This window comes from Myotis daubentonii, chromosome X (genome assembly GCF_963259705.1).
Source record: "Myotis daubentonii chromosome X, mMyoDau2.1, whole genome shotgun sequence".
Classification (NCBI taxonomy): Eukaryota; Metazoa; Chordata; class Mammalia; order Chiroptera; family Vespertilionidae; genus Myotis; species Myotis daubentonii.
In genome coordinates this window covers 41,282,146-41,302,625 of record NC_081861.1, presented here as the reverse complement: position 1 = coordinate 41,302,625, position 20,480 = coordinate 41,282,146, and the positions used below count along the sequence as shown (strand labels likewise).

Here is a 20,480-nt window from a genome sequence, read left to right as displayed (position 1 = left end):
GGATATGCAGGAGGCAGCCAATCAATGATTCTCTCTCATTATTGATGTTTCTAACTCTCTCTCCCTATCCACTCCTCTCTGAAATCAATAAAAAATATATATATTTAAAAAAATAGGAAAGATGTAAAACAGTAAGTGCTGGGAAAGATGTAGAGAAATTGGAACCCTTGTGCACTGCTGTGGGAATGTAATATGGCGTAGCCATTAAGGAAAAGAGATTGGCAAGTTCCTCAATTAGTTAAATATAGAATTACCATATGACCCAGCAATTCCAGTTCTAGGTATATACCCAAAAGAACTTAAAGCAGGGACATGTCTAGGTGCTTGCACACCAGTGTTCATACCAGCGTTATTCATAAAAGCCAAAAGGTCCAAACAACCCAAATGTCCATTAGCAGGTAAACAAAACATGATATATATGTACAATGGAATATTATTCAGTCTTTAAAAGGAATGAAATTCTGACACATGCCACAACATGGATGAACCTTGAAAGCATCATACTAAGTGAAAGAAGCCAGACACAAAGGACAAGTATTATGTGATTCTATTTATATTATAAGTACCTATAATAGGCAAATTAATAGAGGCAGAAAGTAAATTAGAGATTACCAGGGGTAGGGGTGTGTGGGATGGAGGGATTAGCATTTAATGGGTACAGAGTTTCTGTTTGGGTGATGAAAAGATTTGGAAATGGATAGTGGTGATGGTTGCAAAACAATGTAAGTTACTTAATGTCACTGAAGTGCACCCTTAAAAATTGTTAAAATGGTAAATTTTATGTTGTGTATATCAACATAATAAAAAACAAAGTTGATTATGTGTTTTTTTTTATTATAACAATAATACTTGTGCTAGAAACATTTCGGGAAAAAATAGAAAAGGAAAAAATTACCCATAATTCCATCACTCATTTGACTACCCTCCTTTTGTCAGTAGAAACGACAGTCACTTTCTACCACTTCCTGAATGGGTGGTACAATAGCACCTACTCATTCCTTGGTGAAATTTTGGTGCTCACAAACAGAAAAGAAGTAAAAAAGGCCACTGAGTAGTGAAAACCATGGCAGCCACTGCAGGCCTCCTGTTGCAAAGCCTTTCCTCAGCGGTGGTTCTCAGGCCGTGACCGCATCGTGGGAGCTGCTGCTAGCGTGAGCACAGGGCCCTAGGGTCAGTGGGCCTGGCTTCTAGCTACAGTTTTATGGGAAGTATATAAAAGGGCTTGCAGGTCTGCTCATTCTCATGCTACACATTGAGCTCTGAAGCAGCATCCCATTTAGTCATCATTCAAGTCCTCTTTATACTGGGTGTGGCTCTTATCTCTTGTGTCCACTTTCAGCCATGTTGTCCCTTGAATACCATGGGGCCTTCCAAAAGAAGCTCTGGCCACAGGTTCTTGAGGGAGAGAAAGATGCCACAGCATCACAAGGGGCCTCCTCTGTCTGTTTGCCTGATGAGCACCTCATTTACAGCCTGAAAGCTAAGCGGCTGCTCTCTGGTTGTGGTGTTTACAAGAAAGCAGGGCAAGCCTTTGAAGTGGCCAGAGGCTGAGGCTTCTACAGAAGATGCTAGTACATTCCTGAATTCCAGGAAACTCTTACTAGGCTAGGCCTCGATTGCTCCCTCAGAGAAACCTCCAATGGTCAGAGGAAAGAGGAAAAGGCTCAATGGTTTAGCAGGGAATGGGGCAACCTAACAGAAAGCTCGTAGGCATTTCACGGCGTTCTGCTTTGAATTCTGGAAAGAGATTTATTTGCTTTTCTGCTAGAAAACAGGATATTATTTAAATGTGGGATGAGAATTGCATTGTAGAGAGTAGATTTAGATGGCAAGAAATCCTTCAGCTGGCCCATCCTCTGCCTTATATATATTTAAAGCAGAGAACCAGTAATCCTGTTTTCCCAGAATTATCTTGATTGTGAAATATGTAAGCAGTGATGGTGAAGTAATTACACTGATCTTCCTCCTTAAACACAGTGGAATTCCTCATGCAAACATATGCTGTCCCTTGAATAGTCACCACTATAGGAGGCCACTGTTTCTCCCTAATGTTATTGCTCAAAACATGGAATTTCCCCCAGAATGAGTTTATGGGTCATATGAGGTTACCAGGGCCTTTATGATCTAGTTCTCATATGTATTTATTTTTATCGTTAGATGAAAGTCTGTATTTTGATAATAAAGTAAAACTATCATTTACAAAGAAACCTGACTTCTATTGGTTTAATTACATTTCTCTAAGTCTACAATGACATCATTGTTGCTGTCTGCCCCCTCCCTCTTTTTTAGGCTGGGGCTTCACATAGCCTATTGAAATCTCTAGAATTTTTAAACACCTTGTGTGAGAAACTTGGATAAGGATTTCCCTCTGTTATTTTAGAGGTAGTATGTCATGCACACAGGAGGTGCTCGAGAGAATCATTGATTGGCTGCTTCCTGCATGCCCCACACTGGGGTTTGAGCCCGTGATCTGGGCATGTGCCCTGACCGGGAATCGAACTGTGACCTCCGGTTCATAGGTTGACACACAACTACTGAGCCACGCAGGCCGGGCTCTTCTTTCTTTTTAAAAACTGAATAAATTTGACATGTAATGTTGTGTATGTTTTTAAGTGTGCAAGGATTTACTTTGATGCATTTATATATTGCAGTATGATAGCCAGTGTAGCAATATTTATCACACTTATGTAATTATAGTTCAGTATTATTTTCTGTATTACAGTGTACATTGGATCTCTATGGGTTATTTACTACTCATTACAAATTTGTACCCCACCGTGACTATTATCCCCACCCTCAGTCCCAGATTAAAATTTTTTTCAATGAACATGTATTTTATAATTATACAAAACCAATCCATCTTATATAAAAATAATATAACCTGTTTATATGTGGTTAGTAAGGCAGAAGATCTTAAACTTTCTTGGGTCACACACTCCTTTGAGATTCTGGAACGCTCTGGTGCCTTTTCCTAGAAAGATGTACACAGAGCATTTTCCATATAATATCAGATTTTCACATCCCATGTTGCCCATCCAGAGATCACTTAAGACCCCAGATTAGGACTCACTTTCGGAATGGAGAAAGTGGCACCCAAAAAGGGGTTGGTTGCCAAATAAATGTGGAAGGAAGTAGAGTTATACGTGTGTTGTTAACATCAGTGTGGGGACATTTGATTTAGTAGCACAGCCTTTGGGTCAGGCTATGTAATTCAATCAGGAGGCTTTTTTTAAGAGAGAGGGGATTTTCCATCTGTGAAAGCCCAAATGTCCTGTTCTTCTATAGGGTAGGGAGTTAACCCGGTATAAGTAAAACCCTTGAGGGTGGGACTGAGGGCCCAGCTCAGCCTAAGGTTTATGTCTGTGTAAATGAAGTCCCTGACAGGATTTTTACCAGCAGCAGCAATGAAAAATAAGTGAGGATGGGGAGGGATGATGGGGGTGGTGTGCATGGGGGTTGATCCAGGGCTGGGGATTGGTGGTAGATGTAGTTCAAAATGGCAAGGGGTTAGTAAGAGGACTATTGGCCATGGTGGGGGGTCCAGGTTGAAATGAGAATGAAAATAAGGCAGGAATGTACTGTCATATTGAAAGAAAGGGCTTATGTTAGCCTAGCTGGAGAATGTACTGGGGAGGAGGTATAGAGATTCTTTTCTGGGAAAAGAAGAATTTTGTTGTTATGATAGTGGTTCAGCCACATGCTGTAGGTAGAGGCAGGGTTGTTCTAAGTCTGTCTCATGGTGGCATTAGCAAGGGATGAGGGTCAGCATTGCAAAATTCTTAGATCAGGACTTGGGGGAGTGCTTCTTACTGCTGGGAATGTGTGACGGGGATACACTTTGGATTACTTTTAGGGGAAGAAGCAAAAAGATGTACCTGTGGGCACATTCAGTAGACAGAGTAAATGTGAGCTGGAGGAAGGGAAAGATGGGGGGAGAGAGGCTGTTCAGGAGAAAGTTTGGCAATGGGGAGGGAAACTATTATCAGCACAAATGGAACTTTGCTTGAGTCATCAACTTTCTTTCTGGTTTAATTTGAATGCCCAACCAACACGATTTTCTACTTCCTGACACTTTACATTTCTTCTTGAAGGTGTGCCCGGTTCTATGAAAGTTTTATATATGACATCGTGAATTTACCGAAAGAGAAGCCAATGGGTGATTATTTATGTTATGAAAGTGTTCAGTAGCAGGGCTCCTTTGAACAGCTACCCAGATGTTTGTATTTCAGTGAATATTTTGTAAATTGTGTTCATCTTGAAAAATTGGGAGAGACAGAAAATCTTAATGCCGAAGGTTAGAAAGATTGACAATGGATTTGTAGTTTGCTCATTCAATCATTCAAGATAGAATTTGGGGGAGCTGGGGACAGAGCAGTGAATAAGACAAAGACTGCAATTATAGAGCTTTCATTTTGGTTGTGGGGGCGGGGAGACAGAAAAAGGAAGTGAACAGGCAGTACACCTTCAGCACCTTGTGATAGGGCTGGGATGGGAAGGAAGTACAGGTACTAGCTCTGGGTTTGAGGAGGTGGGTAGCGATGGATAGACAGAGTGGCCATTTATACCTAGAAAGATTGGCAGCTTATGCAGTGGGGCTAGGAGGGAACTAGGCAGAGGTTTCAGGATCCACAAAGATGGCATAACAGGCCCATTAGGAGATTACCCACTGTGGTTGGAAGGTCTGGGCTGGAAGCTGGGGGTGGAGGTTGGATCTTAGAAGCCTTGAACAGTTTGAGCTTTTTTCTGCAGGTTATAGGGAACCATTACAGGGGTTTAAACAAAGGAATACTGTGATCCAACTTATGTTTATCAAAAGTGTAACTGTGTGGGATCAAATTAGCCACTGAAAAGGTGTTGGAAAGCCCTGCCCATGTGCCTCAATTGGTTGGGCAGCGTCCTGTGCACTGAAAGGTTACTGGTTTGATTCCAGTCAGGGCACATGCCCAGGTTGCAGGCTCAATTCTCAGTAGGGGGTGTGCAAGAGGCAGTCAGTTGATGTTTCTCTCCCTCTCCCTTCCTCTCTAAAAATCAATTTAAAAATATTTAAAAATTTGGGGGGTAAAGAAGAGAAGGTGTGGAAACAAATTAGGTAAGTGCAGATTGATAGCTGATCTTTTTACAATGAAATATTCAGGCTGATTTAGTCTCTGTCACACAAGGAAGATGCAAGTATTTCTTCCTTTCAAAGAAAGGCTCTTCACAGATACAGCTCCTACTTTATTTTCCTCAATAGTTTTGTATGCAACTCTAAAAAGTAGTTTTCCAAAATTCAGCATATTGCTCCTGGAAAATGTAGAGAATGGGGCAAATTTTCAGCCTATGGTATCATTTTATGGATTAATTTCCATTAGAGCTGACCTACTGGCTTTCCGTGAATAATAAATATGAGTAAAACATCTGTTCATGTCATTCCCCTGCTTAAAAACCTCTGCTGGCTCCCCATCGCCTACACTAGGAAACAGTCCAAACTCATTGCCTGGGCATACGGGGTCCTCCATAAACATGCCTTTCCAGCTCATGTTGGTCCTTTCTCCCTATTCTGTTCATCTTCAGACGCTGAGCACATGCTGTTACTCCATGCTGTTATGCTCTCTTCTTTGCCTGGAATGCCTTTCTCTATTCACCTTGCCTGCCATGAGCATTTTTATTCAGTCCTTTAAGGTTCAGCACACCTGCTGCCTCCTCTCTGAGTCTCCTTCACCAGTGGATTTAATGTCTCCCTTACCTGCATACCTGCGGCACTCCCTGGGTCTCCCATGCTAGCCCTTACCCCATCATATTTTAATTCTCTCGTTAGTGGTCTATCTCTCCCTTGAGCCGATGAGTTCGTGAAGTATAAGGCCCATACCTTGTCCATCTTTGTTTTCACAGTTTTGTAGCCCACTTCCTGGTTGATACTCAGTGGCTTTATGGAGCTAAGCCCTGTGCTTGGGTTTCTGTTTATAAGATCTCCAGAAGAGCCCTCAGGGAACGATGGGGCAACGTCACTTTTGTACTTGGCTGGGCAGTGGGATCTATGGCTACAGAATAGGATCCTCAGACATTAACACCTAACCATTCTAGTGAGGAGCACCATGGTTTCTGTACTGTCTGTACTAGGGACTTACCTCTTACTAAATATTAGAGGGACTTTTTAGGTATGGGGAAGCGAAACTGAGTAGGTTATTATTAAAGAAAAATTTTCAATTGTAGTTGACATTCATTATTATGTTTCAGGTATACAGCACAGTGGTTAAACATTTATATAACTTCTTAAGTGTTCCCCCAATATTTCCAGTACCTACCTGGCACTATGCATATTGTTGACTATATTCCCTGTGCTGTACTTTACATCCCTGTGACCCTTTTGTACCTGCCATTTTGTACTACTTAATCCCTTCACTTTTTTAGTGGGAAGGTTATTTTTCTCTCTCTTAGTTTTCTTAATAGCTTTGCAACTCACCCATTTAATGTGTATATTTCAGTGGTTTCTAGTATATTCACAAATAATGGGCAACTATGACCACAACCAATTTTGGAACATTTTCATCACTTCAAGGTTTTTTACTTAAGACTTTCAAAAAACTTTTCATAAGGGTCAACCCCTGAGACACTTCTTTCAAATGGTATGTCTGGTGACAGGACATTTGTCAATAGAGAGGGAATTGGCTTAAAAAAGGAAACAAAGATTATAGATAGGGCAGGCATTTTTCTAAAAGTGGAAGGTGTGTAAAAAAGCTGAATAGCGAAGGGATGATTGTCCAAGGGATGTTAATCTAGCTAACTAAATCCACAAACCCATAGGACATCAGTGCACTTTACCTTTACATTTTGTTCTGCTTAGAATGCAAGGTATGTTATGGTTCTGTTTATAAAACTCAGGAAAAAAATCAGTGAGATTTTGTTGTTGTTAAAAGTTTACAGTGGTCACCAAGATACAAGGCAGGTTATAAATTAGTTGACAGGCACAGAATGAATATGATCTAATTTCTCCTTGCATGAATGAATTATTGCAATAATTTTGTATGTCTGTGTGAACTTGTTAATTCTTTGATTGTTAGGAAGAAAGCCATTATGTATAACCAAGGCACATTTTCTCTTTTTGTCAATAATGGTTTGCTAAAGAATTGAAAGAGTGCTCTTCTATTTTTAAAAAGGTACTTTGTCATTTTCACAATTTATTCAAATCTTTCTTTTCATTTTTACCTCTTTTTGTCTTATCTCTGAGTCATTTATATGCCTATTAACACAAATTGAACACAAAAGGTCAGAAGTGATTGAATGCAAATCAGTTTTCCTACTGTCAGCCAGCATATTGAGTAAAGTTAAAATTATTGGTTAAAATGAAGTTTTGGGGTATAGAGTTCATCAACATTTTATTTATTCATTAGAAGATAATCTAGATTATTGCATAATATTTGAGTTGACTGTAATAAAAACTACTTGCTGAGTTGGAACTAATATAGTATGTATTCGGACTTGCTTATTTCATGACTTTAAAAATATATAACTTTGTTTTAAGTTTTAAAAAATAGTTCTTCAGTTTGTATAAATAGCTAAGTAGACTTGGAAAAGGGAAATAATTTGGCATTTAAAAAGATTTCCTCCCTGTGCAAAAACTCTAAAGAGGAAAAAATGTGTTTTATTTTTTCCTCAGTGTTTCTATATTAGATTTAAATCTTATTTTGCTGATTCTTAGAACAGTAAATTGTTTCTAAATTAAAGCTGGATATGATAATTAGTTCTGAAAGCCTTAGCAATTACTTTTCCCTCTCATTGTGTGCTGCCATTTTGGCTTGGAAGGCATATGCATGTAAGATCAGTCTCTTTGTATTACTCAGCTGGTTGTCCCTCATGAGCCACAAAAGCTTCTGGCTTTGTAGTTCTCAGGGCTCTCTGCTAAGACCTGGTCCCCTGACAATATCTTACGGGTTCTTTTTTTTTTTTTTTGGTAATTTGATTCTTACCCACTTGAAGTTGAGTCAGCTCACCCCTTCCCCCAAAGTAAAAGACCTAAGGTGCTAATCCCTATTCATTGATGGCAAATGCTAAATCGAAAGTAACAGTTTACAAATGCAAAACTCCTTATCCAATTGCATTACACACTCTCTAAGCCAGTCATGCTCAGCATCATCAGGTTGATGAGAAGGCAAGATCTCAGTTCGGTTAAAATGATAGGGAAGTTTGAGGAAGCTTTAGCAAACCCTAAAATGCAAAGTCCATTCAAGGAAATGAAAAGTGGTAGGAGCGAGGGTGGAGAAATGTTTTTAAATTTAGTTTGTATCATGGTTAAGAGCACTGATTCTGGAGTCCATCAGATATAGGTTTGAATCCCATCTCCACTCATGTGTAACACTAGACCTGCCTGAGTCTCAATTTCCTAATCTGTAAAATGGGCATAATAATCTCCCTTGCAGGGTTTTTGAAAGAATTAAATGAGATAATAGCTATAAAATGCTTAAGCAAGTGGTAGAGAAAGTACAAGGCACTCTATTCCTCCCTCCAGATGATTACAGTCCTCCTAAGGAGACTATTAAGCAAACTACCCACAAAGCTGTTCTGTGTTCTATATCATAAATGCCACAGTGGTCATAAAGGCAATAAGGGCTGTCAGAGGAAGAACACGAGTCAGAGTGTGGATTAGGATTAAGCATAACCCAATGGGTCTCATGAAGTATGATTTTTCCCTTACTTGTTAGCTTTAAGAAAGGTCAATTTGTACGTGGGATTTTGTGCCAAGATTTGCTCTGATAAACAATCTATTAAAATATGTTCATCTGTTTTGCCAAGTTGAGTTGTACTAATTAAAAAGATGGCTTCCCCTCCCCTAGCATCATCACCAAGTTATTTTAATTCAAAGGATCTTCAGTACTTGGAGTTCCTACTTCGAAAGAGGAAAAGAAATGATCTGGTGAAGGTAATCTTATGATTTAGACAAGAAAAGGTCATAACAAAGTCAAATGCTGTTTATTTTGAACATTATGAAAAAAATTCCATATAGTTATGGTTTATTGCCAAGCTGTGTAGGGTCCTCCTCTAGAAATCTCTAGTGTGTCGTAGTGACATTCCTCTCTTCTGTTAGTCACAGCACAACTTTTGCTGCTCCTCATTCTCCCACTCTTGACAGTTACTTAGTTCTGATCTTACGGAGTTTTCAACAAAAGTAGAAGACAACATGCAATTTGGAAAATACTGATTCATTTTCTTGTACGGAGATGGTCAGGGACCACAAATACCCATACAGGGATGTTTTCTGATTGATATAGATGTGGATAGATGGGCTTGTACACGCGAGCATGCAAAAACACTTGTGCATTCGCTTTGCTGGAACAAGATGTGGCAGTGAGAGAGTATGACAGATGCATGGAAGCCAAGTGGGGCTATAAGTTACCATAGCTTCAGTGATTAACTAGACTGTCTTGGGTTTATTTTTCTCCCCACTAAACTGTGAGTTTTTCAAGGGCAGAGTCTGGTTCTTTTTCATCTCTACATTAACAGGTGCCAGCACAGGGCTTAGAGCATAGTAGGGACTTAATTAATTTCCCTTACACCCAACTCTCTTTTCTGCATTGTTGGTAATCGCATGCCCCCAGTGGCCATTTTGAGCATGAGGTGTTATTTTTAAGATACTCTCTTTTGAGAAAGCACTCCAAACTGTGCTACAAATGTCTGAAACGAAAAGGGAGCTGGATGCCCAGAGGGTTTCGAGAAATCCCCAAGAGAAGGAGGAGGAGAAAGGATGGGAAGAAGAGACTCATTGAGTAATGCCCTCTTTTTGAGTATGTTATTTCTTTCATAAGATTGTTATTTTCAACTAGAGGCTCAGTGCATGAAATTTGTGCACTGCGGGGAGGGTCCCTCAGCCTGGCCTGTGCCCTCTTGCAGTCTGGGACCTCTCAGGGGATGTCCACCTGCTGGCTTAGGCCCACTCCCCAGGCAGTCTGGGACCCCTCGCTCCTTACTGATCAGCTTGCTGCTCCTTAGCGCTGCTTACAGAGGCGGGAGAGGCTACCACCACTGCTGCTGCACTCATCAGCCATGAGCCCTGCTTCTGACTGAGTGGGGCTCCCTGAGCGCACTGACCACCAGGGGGCAGCTCCTGCATTGAGTGTCTGCCCCCTGGTGGTCAGTGTGCATCATAGTGACCAGTTCTGATTGTTCTGCCTTAACAGTCACTTAGACTTTTTTTTTTTAAATATATTTTATTGATTTTTTACAGAGAGGAAGGGAGAGAGATAGAGAGTTAGAAACATCGATGAGAGAGAAACATTGATCAGCTGCCTCCTGCACATCTCCTACTGGGGATATGCCCGCAACCCAGGTACATGCCCTTGACCGGAATTGAACCTGGGACCTTTCAGTCCGCAGGCCGACGCTCTATCCACTGAGCCAAACCGGTTTCGGCAACAGTCACTTAGACTTTTATTATATAGGACTAGAGGCCCAGTGCACAAAATTCGTGCATGGGGGAGGTGTGTGTGTCCCTCAGTTCAGCCTGCACCCTCTCCAATTTGGGACCCCTCGAGGGATGTCCGACTGCCCTCTCACAATCCAGGACTGCTAGCTCCCAACCGCTCGCCTGCCTGCCTGCCTGATTGCCCATAACTGCTTCTGCCTGCCAGCCTGATCACCCCCTAACCACTCCTCTGTCAGCCTGATTGATGCCTAACTGCTCCCCTGCCGGCCCAATTGCCCCCAACTGCCCTCCCCTGCCAGCCTGGTCCCCCCCCAACTGCCCTCCCCTGCAGGCCCGATTGCCCCCAATTGCCCTCCCCTGCAGGCCTGGTTGCCCCTAACTGCCCTCCCCTGCAGGCCTGGTCCCCCCAACTGCCCTCCCCTGCAGGCCCGATTGCCCCTAACTGCCCTCCCCTGCAGGCCTGTTACCCCCCAACTGCCTTCCCCTGCTGGCCTGGTCGCCCCCAACTGCTCTCCCCTCCCGGCCATCTTGTGGTGGCCATCTTTGACCACATGGGGGCGGCCATCTTGTGTGTTGGAGTGATGGCCAATTTGCATATTACCTCTTTATTAGATAGGATGAGAATGGGCTCAGATGTCATTGAAACTGTAGTCTGACAGCAATACTGTGAAAATGAGCTGCTAACTTTTGGGCAAAATAATTCTCTTTCTTAAACCAGCTGTTCTCCTTTTTGCACTGAAATTTAATTTAGTGAATTGGGTGATGGTGGTGGTGCAGGGAGATTTTTGAGTTGGCCCTGTGCCCCACTGCTAAGCTTTCCGTCTCCTTCCCAGTGCTATAGGAGGGATTCTGTGAAGCCAGTGAGTGTTCACTTTAGACTTGCAGAAGACACATTCTTAGAATTCTTAAGGAGAACTTGTTTCTAAAGTAAAAGATTTCCCAGGAAACTAATGACCTTTGGTGTAATATCTAAGCAGAAGTAACCCAGCCTTTTTTCACATTCTTGACTGATAAATGTCATGCAATTATTATTGCTTTTTAAATAAAATTGAAATTATATAGTTGTGTTTCTAATGATAGCATAAATAGGCTTGCTAGTCATGTGTATTTTTTAAATATATTTTTATTGATTTCAGAGAGGAAGGGAGAGGGAAGAGAGAGAAACATCAATGATGAGAGAGAATCATTGATTGGCTGCCTTCTGCATGCCCCACACTGGGGATCAAGACCACAACCCGAGCATGTGCCCTTGACTGGAATCGAACCCAGAACCCTTCAGTCTGTAGGCCGATGCTCTGTCCATTAAGCCAAACCAGCTAGGGCCATGTGTATTTTTAAATGCATGTGTGTTTAGATGAGTGAATATCTACATGGCACATACATATTTATTCTAGGATTACCAGCTGGGTTTTATATTTGTACAGATATAGTTCAGATAATGAAAGATTAATCATCCTGTACAGGATGCATAGGAATCACCACAAAATCATTAAGTCTAAGTATTTGATGCTGTTAATGACTACTAGTTAGGATCCATGTTTCCTCTCCTTGGATCAAGAAACCAGACTGTAACTGAGTCTGCACTGATAAGTTTCCTTTTTCACTGTCTGTCCTTCCACTCTACGTTAGAAATCAGAACATTATCTCCATTTGTAGAATCATATATTGCTTCAGTTTTAGGGCTTACACAAGGAGGAAGTCCATTTAGATTTGGTCCTTAGTGGCCTGAGCAAGCCTGGAAGAGTGCACTGTGTCCCAAACAATGGTACAAAGATGACATTTTAAATTTTATTTTGTTAGAGGTTTGGAAAATACTGATTTATTTTCTTGTATGAAGATGATATAAGATTACTGTTTCAATAAAGGTATTTCAATAAAGAAGAGATTTGATTTGAAGAAAAATATGAAATAGTAGAAGCCTGGTACACAAAAAGTTGTGCATTTGGGGTGTGGGGGGGACAGCCCCTCAGTCCAGCCTGTACCCTCTCGCAGTCCGGGAGCCTTCAGGGGATGTCCGACTGAGGTCACTGCTGCCCCTCAATTGCCATCCCCTCCCTCTGCCCGCTGGCTCGCTGGCCTGGCAACACCTGCTTGCCGGCTCCACCCTCTGCCGACCAGTTGTTCTGCTGTTCAGTCGATTTGCATATCACACTTTTATTATATAGGATGTGCTATTTCAGAAGATGTGCCAAAATTTTTGACAATTGTACATAAGTCAAGTTTGGGAAACACTGCTAAGAAAAGAAAGAGGAATCTCAGAGAGAAGGGGGTGGGTGGGTAGGAAGAGATTAACCAAAGAATTTATATGCATATATGCATAATCCATGGACACAGACAATAGGGTGGTGAAGGCCTGGGGTGGGGTGGGAACCAGGGAGGGAAGAAAGGGGGAGAAGGGGGGCATCTGTAATACTCTCAACAATAAAGATAATAAAAATAAAGAAAATAAAGAAGAAAAGAGGAGCAGGATTCAAACGTGCATTTGAATCCTGGTTCTGCTACTAAATGTAGACAGCTGATCTTAAGCCTCTGAGCCAGTTTCTTCATGTATAAGTTGAAATGATAGTATTTTCTTTGTCTAGTGGAAAGGATTTTGTGTGAAATAGGTAGAATGTATATCGAAAGTGGGGTTCACTTTTGAAAATTTTTATTTTTCAATTATAGTTGACCTTCAATATTATTTTATATTAGTTTTAGGTGTACAGCATAGTGGTTGGACAATGATATGAAAGTGTTTTTTTAAGACTGCAAAGTGATCTTCAAGTTAAACAACAATAACCTGTAATATCACTAGCAAGTTATTACAAGAGAGATTAGGACATCAGTGAATGAGAACTTTCAAAGGCAAACTGTTTTGTTTTGTTTTTTCCCTTTCATGGTGGAAACTGAGTAGGTTCCAAATTTCGGTTGACGGTTTTCCTGTCACTATTTAGGAAGAGAGAAGTATGAAACATATGCTTGCTTCTCTCCAGATTGTATAAACACGTATGCCTTTTACTTAAAACTGCTACAGAACTGTATAGTAGTGCACAGTGGGACCTTGCTATTATTTGAGTGTTTATAAAGTACTGTTTATTATCAGACAGTTTCCTTGTTGTGAAAAAGCACCTTTAGGGCCAATTTGTGCACAAACAGGCAGGAAGGAAAACCCTGAGAGAATGATAGCTTTATTTAGGGTAACCCTAATAATAAGTCAAATAATAAAATAATAAATAAGGTTAGATAAGGGATATGTTGTAGACGGCAAGGCAGAGCCACCATTAAATCGTAAATCGAAAAGTCAAAGGTGTGCCTCATCTTGGATGCCAACAGAGTTACAAGAATCCAATTGGAAGGGAAATGTAGGGTATTCTTTGGGACTGACTCCTACTATAGCCTCTCTCTTCCACTTCTAGTTTGAATTGTGCTTTTAATGCCTGGGAGAGGGTTAGAGTTCAGAATGGGGATTGGAGGCAGGGGTGGGGAGGGGGTGTTGTGGCTCAGCCCCTCCTCTTTTCTTTAAAAGATGAAGTCTGATTCACAGGCCTAGATCTTTTATTAGGGGAGGCTTTGTGGACCCAGAATAGCCACTCCAACTTTTTCTGTAATTGAGCTAGCCCTGACAAAAGAAGTAGGAGTGAAGACCCAGGATGCTTAGTTTAATCAGTTTTCAATAAAAAGTTAAACCTTGTTTTCTATAAGGTGAATATATGGCTTTCAAAACACATAGGGAACTATGAGTTTCATTTTTAGAAGGCATATACTGTGCATTTAAACAAGTGATTCATGCCCTAACCGGTTTGGCTCAGTGGATAGAGCGTCGGCCTGCGGACTGAAGGGTCCCAGATTTGATTCCAGTCAAGAGCATGAACCTTGGTGGCGGGCACATCCCCAGTAGGGGGTGTGCAGGAGGCAGCTAATCGATGTTTCTCTCTCATCGATGTTTCTTTTTTTTTTTTTAATATATTTTACTGATTTTTTACAGAGAGGAAGGGAGAGAGATAGAGAGTTAGAAACATTGATGAGAGAGAAACATCGATCAGCTGCCTCCTGCACATCTCCTACTGGGGATATGCCCTTGACTGGAACCGAACCTGGGACCTTTCAGTCCGCAGGCCGACGCTCTATCCACTGAGCCAAACCGGTTTCGGCTCTCATCGATGTTTCTAACTCTCTATCCCTCTCCCTTCCTCTCTGTAAAAAATCAATAAAACATATTTAAAAAAGGATTCATTTTGACATATGCTTTTCCATATTAATTTGTCAACTACCTTGCAGTACTGAAAGGAGCATTTTCTTTTTATTTTTCCAAAGTTACTTGGAGAAGGTACTTGTGAAATTATTGTATGGAGAGATTAACAGATGCAAATCAACAGGTTAAACATTGAAATTTGAGGACCATTTTTTGCAATCTTTATTAGGAGGATACTTGGCACAAAGGCAAGACTTTGAAATTATTTTCAGTGCCTAAAGCTTGCCTTCTTAGATGCGGCTTTATTAATTTAATTTCTCTGAGAAATTGATCACAGACTTTGAGTGTTAGAGCTAGAAGCTGCAGCCACAGTTTCCTTTCTCTTGGGGTCCATGCGAACATGGTACATAAGGGACAAGGAGTCCAACTTTCCTATTAGAAAATCTCTGAGGTCCCCAAATAGGATTTTTTCTATTTTGACTCAATTTTCATAAGTATTCACAAACATGATAGGGGTGATCTGCTTGATTTGATCTCACGGTTCTACAAGTCCAAATTTAGGACTTGAAGTATACCTTCGTTAGGAAATTTTTCCCTAGCTTTTTTGAGGTATAATTGAAAAATAAAATGTACATATTTAAATTATACAATGTGGTGATTTAATATATCTATACATTGGGAAATGATTACCACAGTCAACTTAATTCACATCTGTCACTTCACATAGTTAACATTTTTTGTGTGTGTGGTGAAAACTTTATCAGATCTACTCTCTCAACAACTTACAAGTAAACTCTAATCACCATGCTGTACATTAGATCCTCAGAACTTATTCATCTTACATTGAAAGTCTTTGACCAACGTCTCCCCCATTTTCCTTTAACTCTCTGCCCCTAGAAACCACCATTCTACTTACTTTAAAAAATATACATTTTTTATTGATTTCAAAGAGAAAGGGAGAGGGTGAGAGAGAGAGAAACATCAATGATGAGAGAAAATCATTGATACCTCCTGCATGACCCACACTGGGGTTTGAGTCCACAACCCAGGCATGTGCCCTGACCAGGAATCGAACCAGTCACTTACTGGTTCATAGGTGGATGCTCAACCATTGAGCCACACCGACTGGGCTCTACTTACTTTGTTAAGATTCCACATTAAGTGTTACCATACAGTATTTGTCTTTCTCTGTGTGGCTTATTTCACTTAACACAATGCCTTCCAGATTTATCAGTGTTGTCACAAATGGCAGGATTTCCTTTTTTCTTGTGACTGAACAATATTCCATTGTGTGTGTTTGTCACATTTTCTTATCCATTCATCTGTAGGGACACTTGAGTTGTTTCCATGTCTTGGCTATTGTGAACAATACTGTAATAAACATGAGAGTGTAGATATCTCTTTGAGATAGTGATTTTATTTCCTTTGGATATATGCCCAGAAGTGGGATTGCTGGATTATATGGTAGTTCTTTTTTTAATTTGTGGAAGAACCTCTGTACTGTTATTGTTAGGATCTTTTAGACTTGTTGAACACTGATTCTTATTGGTTAGAGTGGTTTATACTTATCTTTCTAAGTAATCTTATAGAGGAAGCTCTGAGATGCCTTTCAGATATGGAACTGTGCTATTGCTGTGACCTGTTATGAACCAATTAAAAACTGTTATCAAAGGATTGTGTTGATAGTTTGTACTGGAAACTGCCTTAGATACTTTGTACACAAATATAAATATAACCCCATAATCCATCATGATGTTAAGTTTTAATATAATCTTAAATTCATCTGTTATGATGTTTTAATATATCTTAAATTCAAGTTTTCTTTATATAGTTTTTATTATAAATTTTTAAAATCATTTTTAATTTTTGCAGTTGACATACAGTGTTGTATTCATTTCAGGCATACACCCCAATGATTAGACATTTTATGACTTACTAAGTGATCATCCCAATAATTTATTATAAAATTTTTAAGAAAAATACTTTAAGTAAAATATTATTAGAAATCACTAATATACCCCTGTTGGTTTAGCATAGTGTATTGAGACAAGGCTCTGGTTGAATCTGAATATGTCAAAGTTCATTCAACAATTACTGAATGTTCTAGGTTCTGGGATTTTGGCAGTGAACTAGAAAGGAGAATCCCTGTTCTTAGATAGGCAGAGAGGTAAATAGATGGTATGTCAGATTATAGAAGTTTAGTGAAGGAAAAGATGGTAGGAAGGTAGGTGATGGGACTCTATTCCAAGATCAGTACCTTGAACATTAGTAGGTTTGTTATTTCTGAGGGGAGGAAAGGCTGCCTGAGGTAGAGAACAGCACCTTTGTAGTCATAGACCAGTGGTCGGCAAACCGCGGCTCGCGAGCCACATGCGGCTCTTTGGCCCCTTGAGCGTGGCTCTTCCATAAAATACCTCGTATGGGCGCGCACATACAGTGCGATTGAAACTTCGTGGCCCATGCGCAGAAGTCGGTTTCTGGCCTGGGCGAGTCTATTTTGAAGAAGTGGTGTTAGAAGAAATGGGGGGTGTCGGTCAGTCGGGCGACGGAAGACGCGGCGCAGGTGTACCCTAATTAAGTTAATAACAATGTACCTACTTATATAGTTTAACTTTAAAAAATTTGGCTCTCAAAAGAAATTTCAATTGTTGTACTGTTGATATTTGGCTCTGTTGAATAATGAGTTTGCCGACCACTGTCATAGACCCAGGTTTGAATTCCAGCTCTGAAGGTGGGCAAGTTACTTAACCTGAATTCAGTTCAGGACTTCCTCACCTATAACATGAGGATAAAGATTAAACCTATTTTATAGCATTGTTTTGAGTATTACATGAGAAAATGTAGAGAAAGCCTTGGCATGATGCCTTGTATATAGAAAGGCTCAGTAAATGCTTTTAGCACTGTTATTAATAAATCATATCCTAGATTACTCAGAGTCACTGACCCTGCTCCTTGTAACTTTAGCCTCAGGATGGGGCCCTACTATCAATGCCCAGGTCGCCTGGAAGTCCAACAGGGATCCACTGACTTTGCTACTTGGAACCTAACCCTTTTATGCCATGACCATTGGATCAAGCATCTCTTGTACCTGTGCTTGCCCCAACTATGCCAGAAATTGATACACCCTTTGGACAGTGTGCCTGGTACAGAGTAGACACATGAATGTTGATACTTTCTCCCCCAGTTACTCAGTGAATAGTGCATATTCAATAAATCTCAACTTTTTGTGTTACTTTTTAAAATATATTGATTTCAGAGAGGAAGGAAAAGGGAGAGAGATATAGAAACATCAGTGATGAGAGAGACTCATTGATTGGCTGCCTCCTGCACACCCCACACTGGGGATTGAGCCCATAACCTGGGCATGTGCCCTGACTGAGAATTGAACTGTGACCTCCTGGTTCATAGGTTGATGCCCAACCACTGAGCCATGCTAGCTGGGCTGTGTTACTTTAAATTCAATAAATTTTGGAAGGCACATGGATAAGCAGAGTACAGTGTCATCTCACCAGAACTCTTGTCTGTAGCAGAGAGGTCTATGTGTATGTATTTGTTGTGTGTGTCTAGTTATGGAGGATATATCTCTTAAAAAGTGTCTCCTTTAAGTGCTTATCATCATCTGTAATCTCTTCTCTTGTGAAATAATGTATCTTTAGCACCTGGAGAGAAACTTACCTTATGAGTTTGACCATATTAATTTTCCCTTTACTTCTTATTAAGGAGAAGACCAAAGTTGTTGAGCCCTTGGACTATGAGAATGTTATCTTGCAAAGAAAAACCCAGATTTACAGTGACCCCCTCAGAGACCTGCTTATGTTTCCAATGGAAGACATATCCGTGAGTTCACAAGCACTTTTTTTTTTTAAAAAGAAACAAAACCCTGCATTTGCCAAGCCAGTTTTTACAGCAAGAATGATCCTTGTCTTCTAGATCTCGGTGATAAGTCGTCAGCGCAGAACAGTGCAATCCACTGTCCCAGAAGATGCTGAGAAAAGGGCCCAGAGTCTGTTTGTCAAGGAGGTAAGAGGCTCAAAGGTTACAGAGGAACATTCATCATATATTTCAAATATTCTTCCTTTTATTATAAATGGAAAATAAAATTGCTGTTACTTTAATTGACCTACATAAGTCTATATGATGTGATACAGAGATTACAGCTTAAATACTTTCACAAGTAGCATGTGTTCTTAGTCTTTTTCTTTTGGATTTGAATATTGTCTGCACTTGGACTCAGTGTTGAAGAGAGCATAAGAATTGGCATTTATTGCTGCCAATTGGTTTAGAGCAGTGATGGCAAACCTTTTGAGCTTGGCGTGTCAGCATTTTGAAAAACCCCAACTGAACTCTGGTGCTGTGTCACATATAGAAATTTTTTGATATTTGCAACCATAGTAAAACAAAGACTTATATTTTTGATATTTATTTTATATATTTAAATGCCATTTAACAAAGGAAAATCAACCAAAAAAAATGAGTTCGCGTATCACCTCTGACACGCGTGTCATAGGTTCGCCATCACTGGTTTAGAGAAACAGTCAATCCCCAAAGGAAGATCCAAGTACCAAAATTTCCCAAGTGATTTTTAAGTTTTACAGCTCATTACCTGGTTTTTTAAAAAATGGCTATATGTATACTTTTCGTACATATCAAATTAAAGATTTCTCTTTTCTTTCAGTGTATTAAAACCTACAGCACAGATTGGCATGTGGTAAACTACAAGTATGAAGACTTCTCTGGAGACTTTCGAATGTTGCCGTGGTAAGTACAGAATTCAAGTGAAGCCTTCAGAAGGTGAATTACTAAGCATTTTATCTTTTTTTTAACCACTTGTGAAACTTCTTAGTTATAATTTATGGTAAAGCAAAACCTCAAGCAACCAGCATGTTTTGTAAATGCAATATTTTGGGTAACTGAGTATGTCTTCACTTTGCTCACTGAAATTCTTTCCAAAATGTATGAGTTCACTTTTTGGCTTTGGTCTATCTATATTGACCATAAAATGGTCTTTATTTGATTCTGGATAACATACTGAGTATTTTCCAGTGGTGTCAATGAAAAGGCTAGAAAATATATGGCTCAATTTGATGACCCCAGATAATCGCTTGACAAAGTGTATCTCTTTCAGTTGAGTTGAAGGACCACCATGAGTACAGTGGCTCAGGAGTCAGACAGTCAAGGTTCAAATTTTATTTCTACCATATACTTGCTGGATGACCTTGGGCCAGTCACTCAGTCCGTTTGAGCCCTCATTTTTTCCCCCTTTTCTCATACATAATACTGCCAACCTCACAGGGTAGCATACAGATAAAGTTTTGGAGAAATAAGACTTTGTATATCCTTTTATAGTTTTTAAAGCACTTTCTCAGAGGAGAAAACTGAGTCCTAAGGTGACCTGTTGGAGGTCATACACCAAACAGATGATAGAGTTGTAATTACACTCTTGCTTTTTAAAAAATATATTTTAATTAAGAGGGAGAGAGAGAGAGAGAGAGAGAGAGAGAGAGAGAGAGAGAGAGAGAGAGAGATATCAACTGGTTGCCTCCTGCATGTACCCCAACCAGTGATGGAACCTGCAACCTGGGAATCAAACTGAATTCCTTTCTGTGCATGGGATGACACTCAACCAACTGGGCCACAGTGGCCAGGACACTATGTTGCTTTTTGACCTGGGGAAAGATAAGGTTTTGCCACCAATAACAGCTCTGGTACACATTCTTTGACAATTTCTGTCCTTCCCTGATAAAGTATCTGGGCTTAGTTATATCTTTGCTGCTGGCTGCACATGTGGGAGTCCTTATATAAAAGGACTGGGTTAGGGGACAGATAGCTCGATGTCTGTGACATTTTGAGGTGCATTTTGCTTGTTGACATAATGCAGAAGATTTTCCCAGATGACGGCTCATACAATTAAAA

General features: G+C 40.2%; 1 protein-coding gene across 3 annotated transcripts in view; it reads left to right on the top strand.

Annotated features, from left to right (window-relative positions):
- DOCK11 (dedicator of cytokinesis 11) overlaps positions 1–20,480 on the top strand; it is a 191,150-nt gene that overhangs the window by 27,171 nt on the left and 143,499 nt on the right. For all 3 annotated transcript variants that reach the window (XM_059679693.1, XM_059679694.1, XM_059679692.1), the window contains exons 2-4: positions 18,288–18,404; positions 18,498–18,587; positions 19,243–19,325. In XM_059679693.1, the coding sequence (XP_059535676.1) occupies positions 18,288–18,404; positions 18,498–18,587; positions 19,243–19,325 (290 nt within the window). The remainder of the gene's footprint in view (positions 1–18,287; positions 18,405–18,497; positions 18,588–19,242; positions 19,326–20,480) is intronic.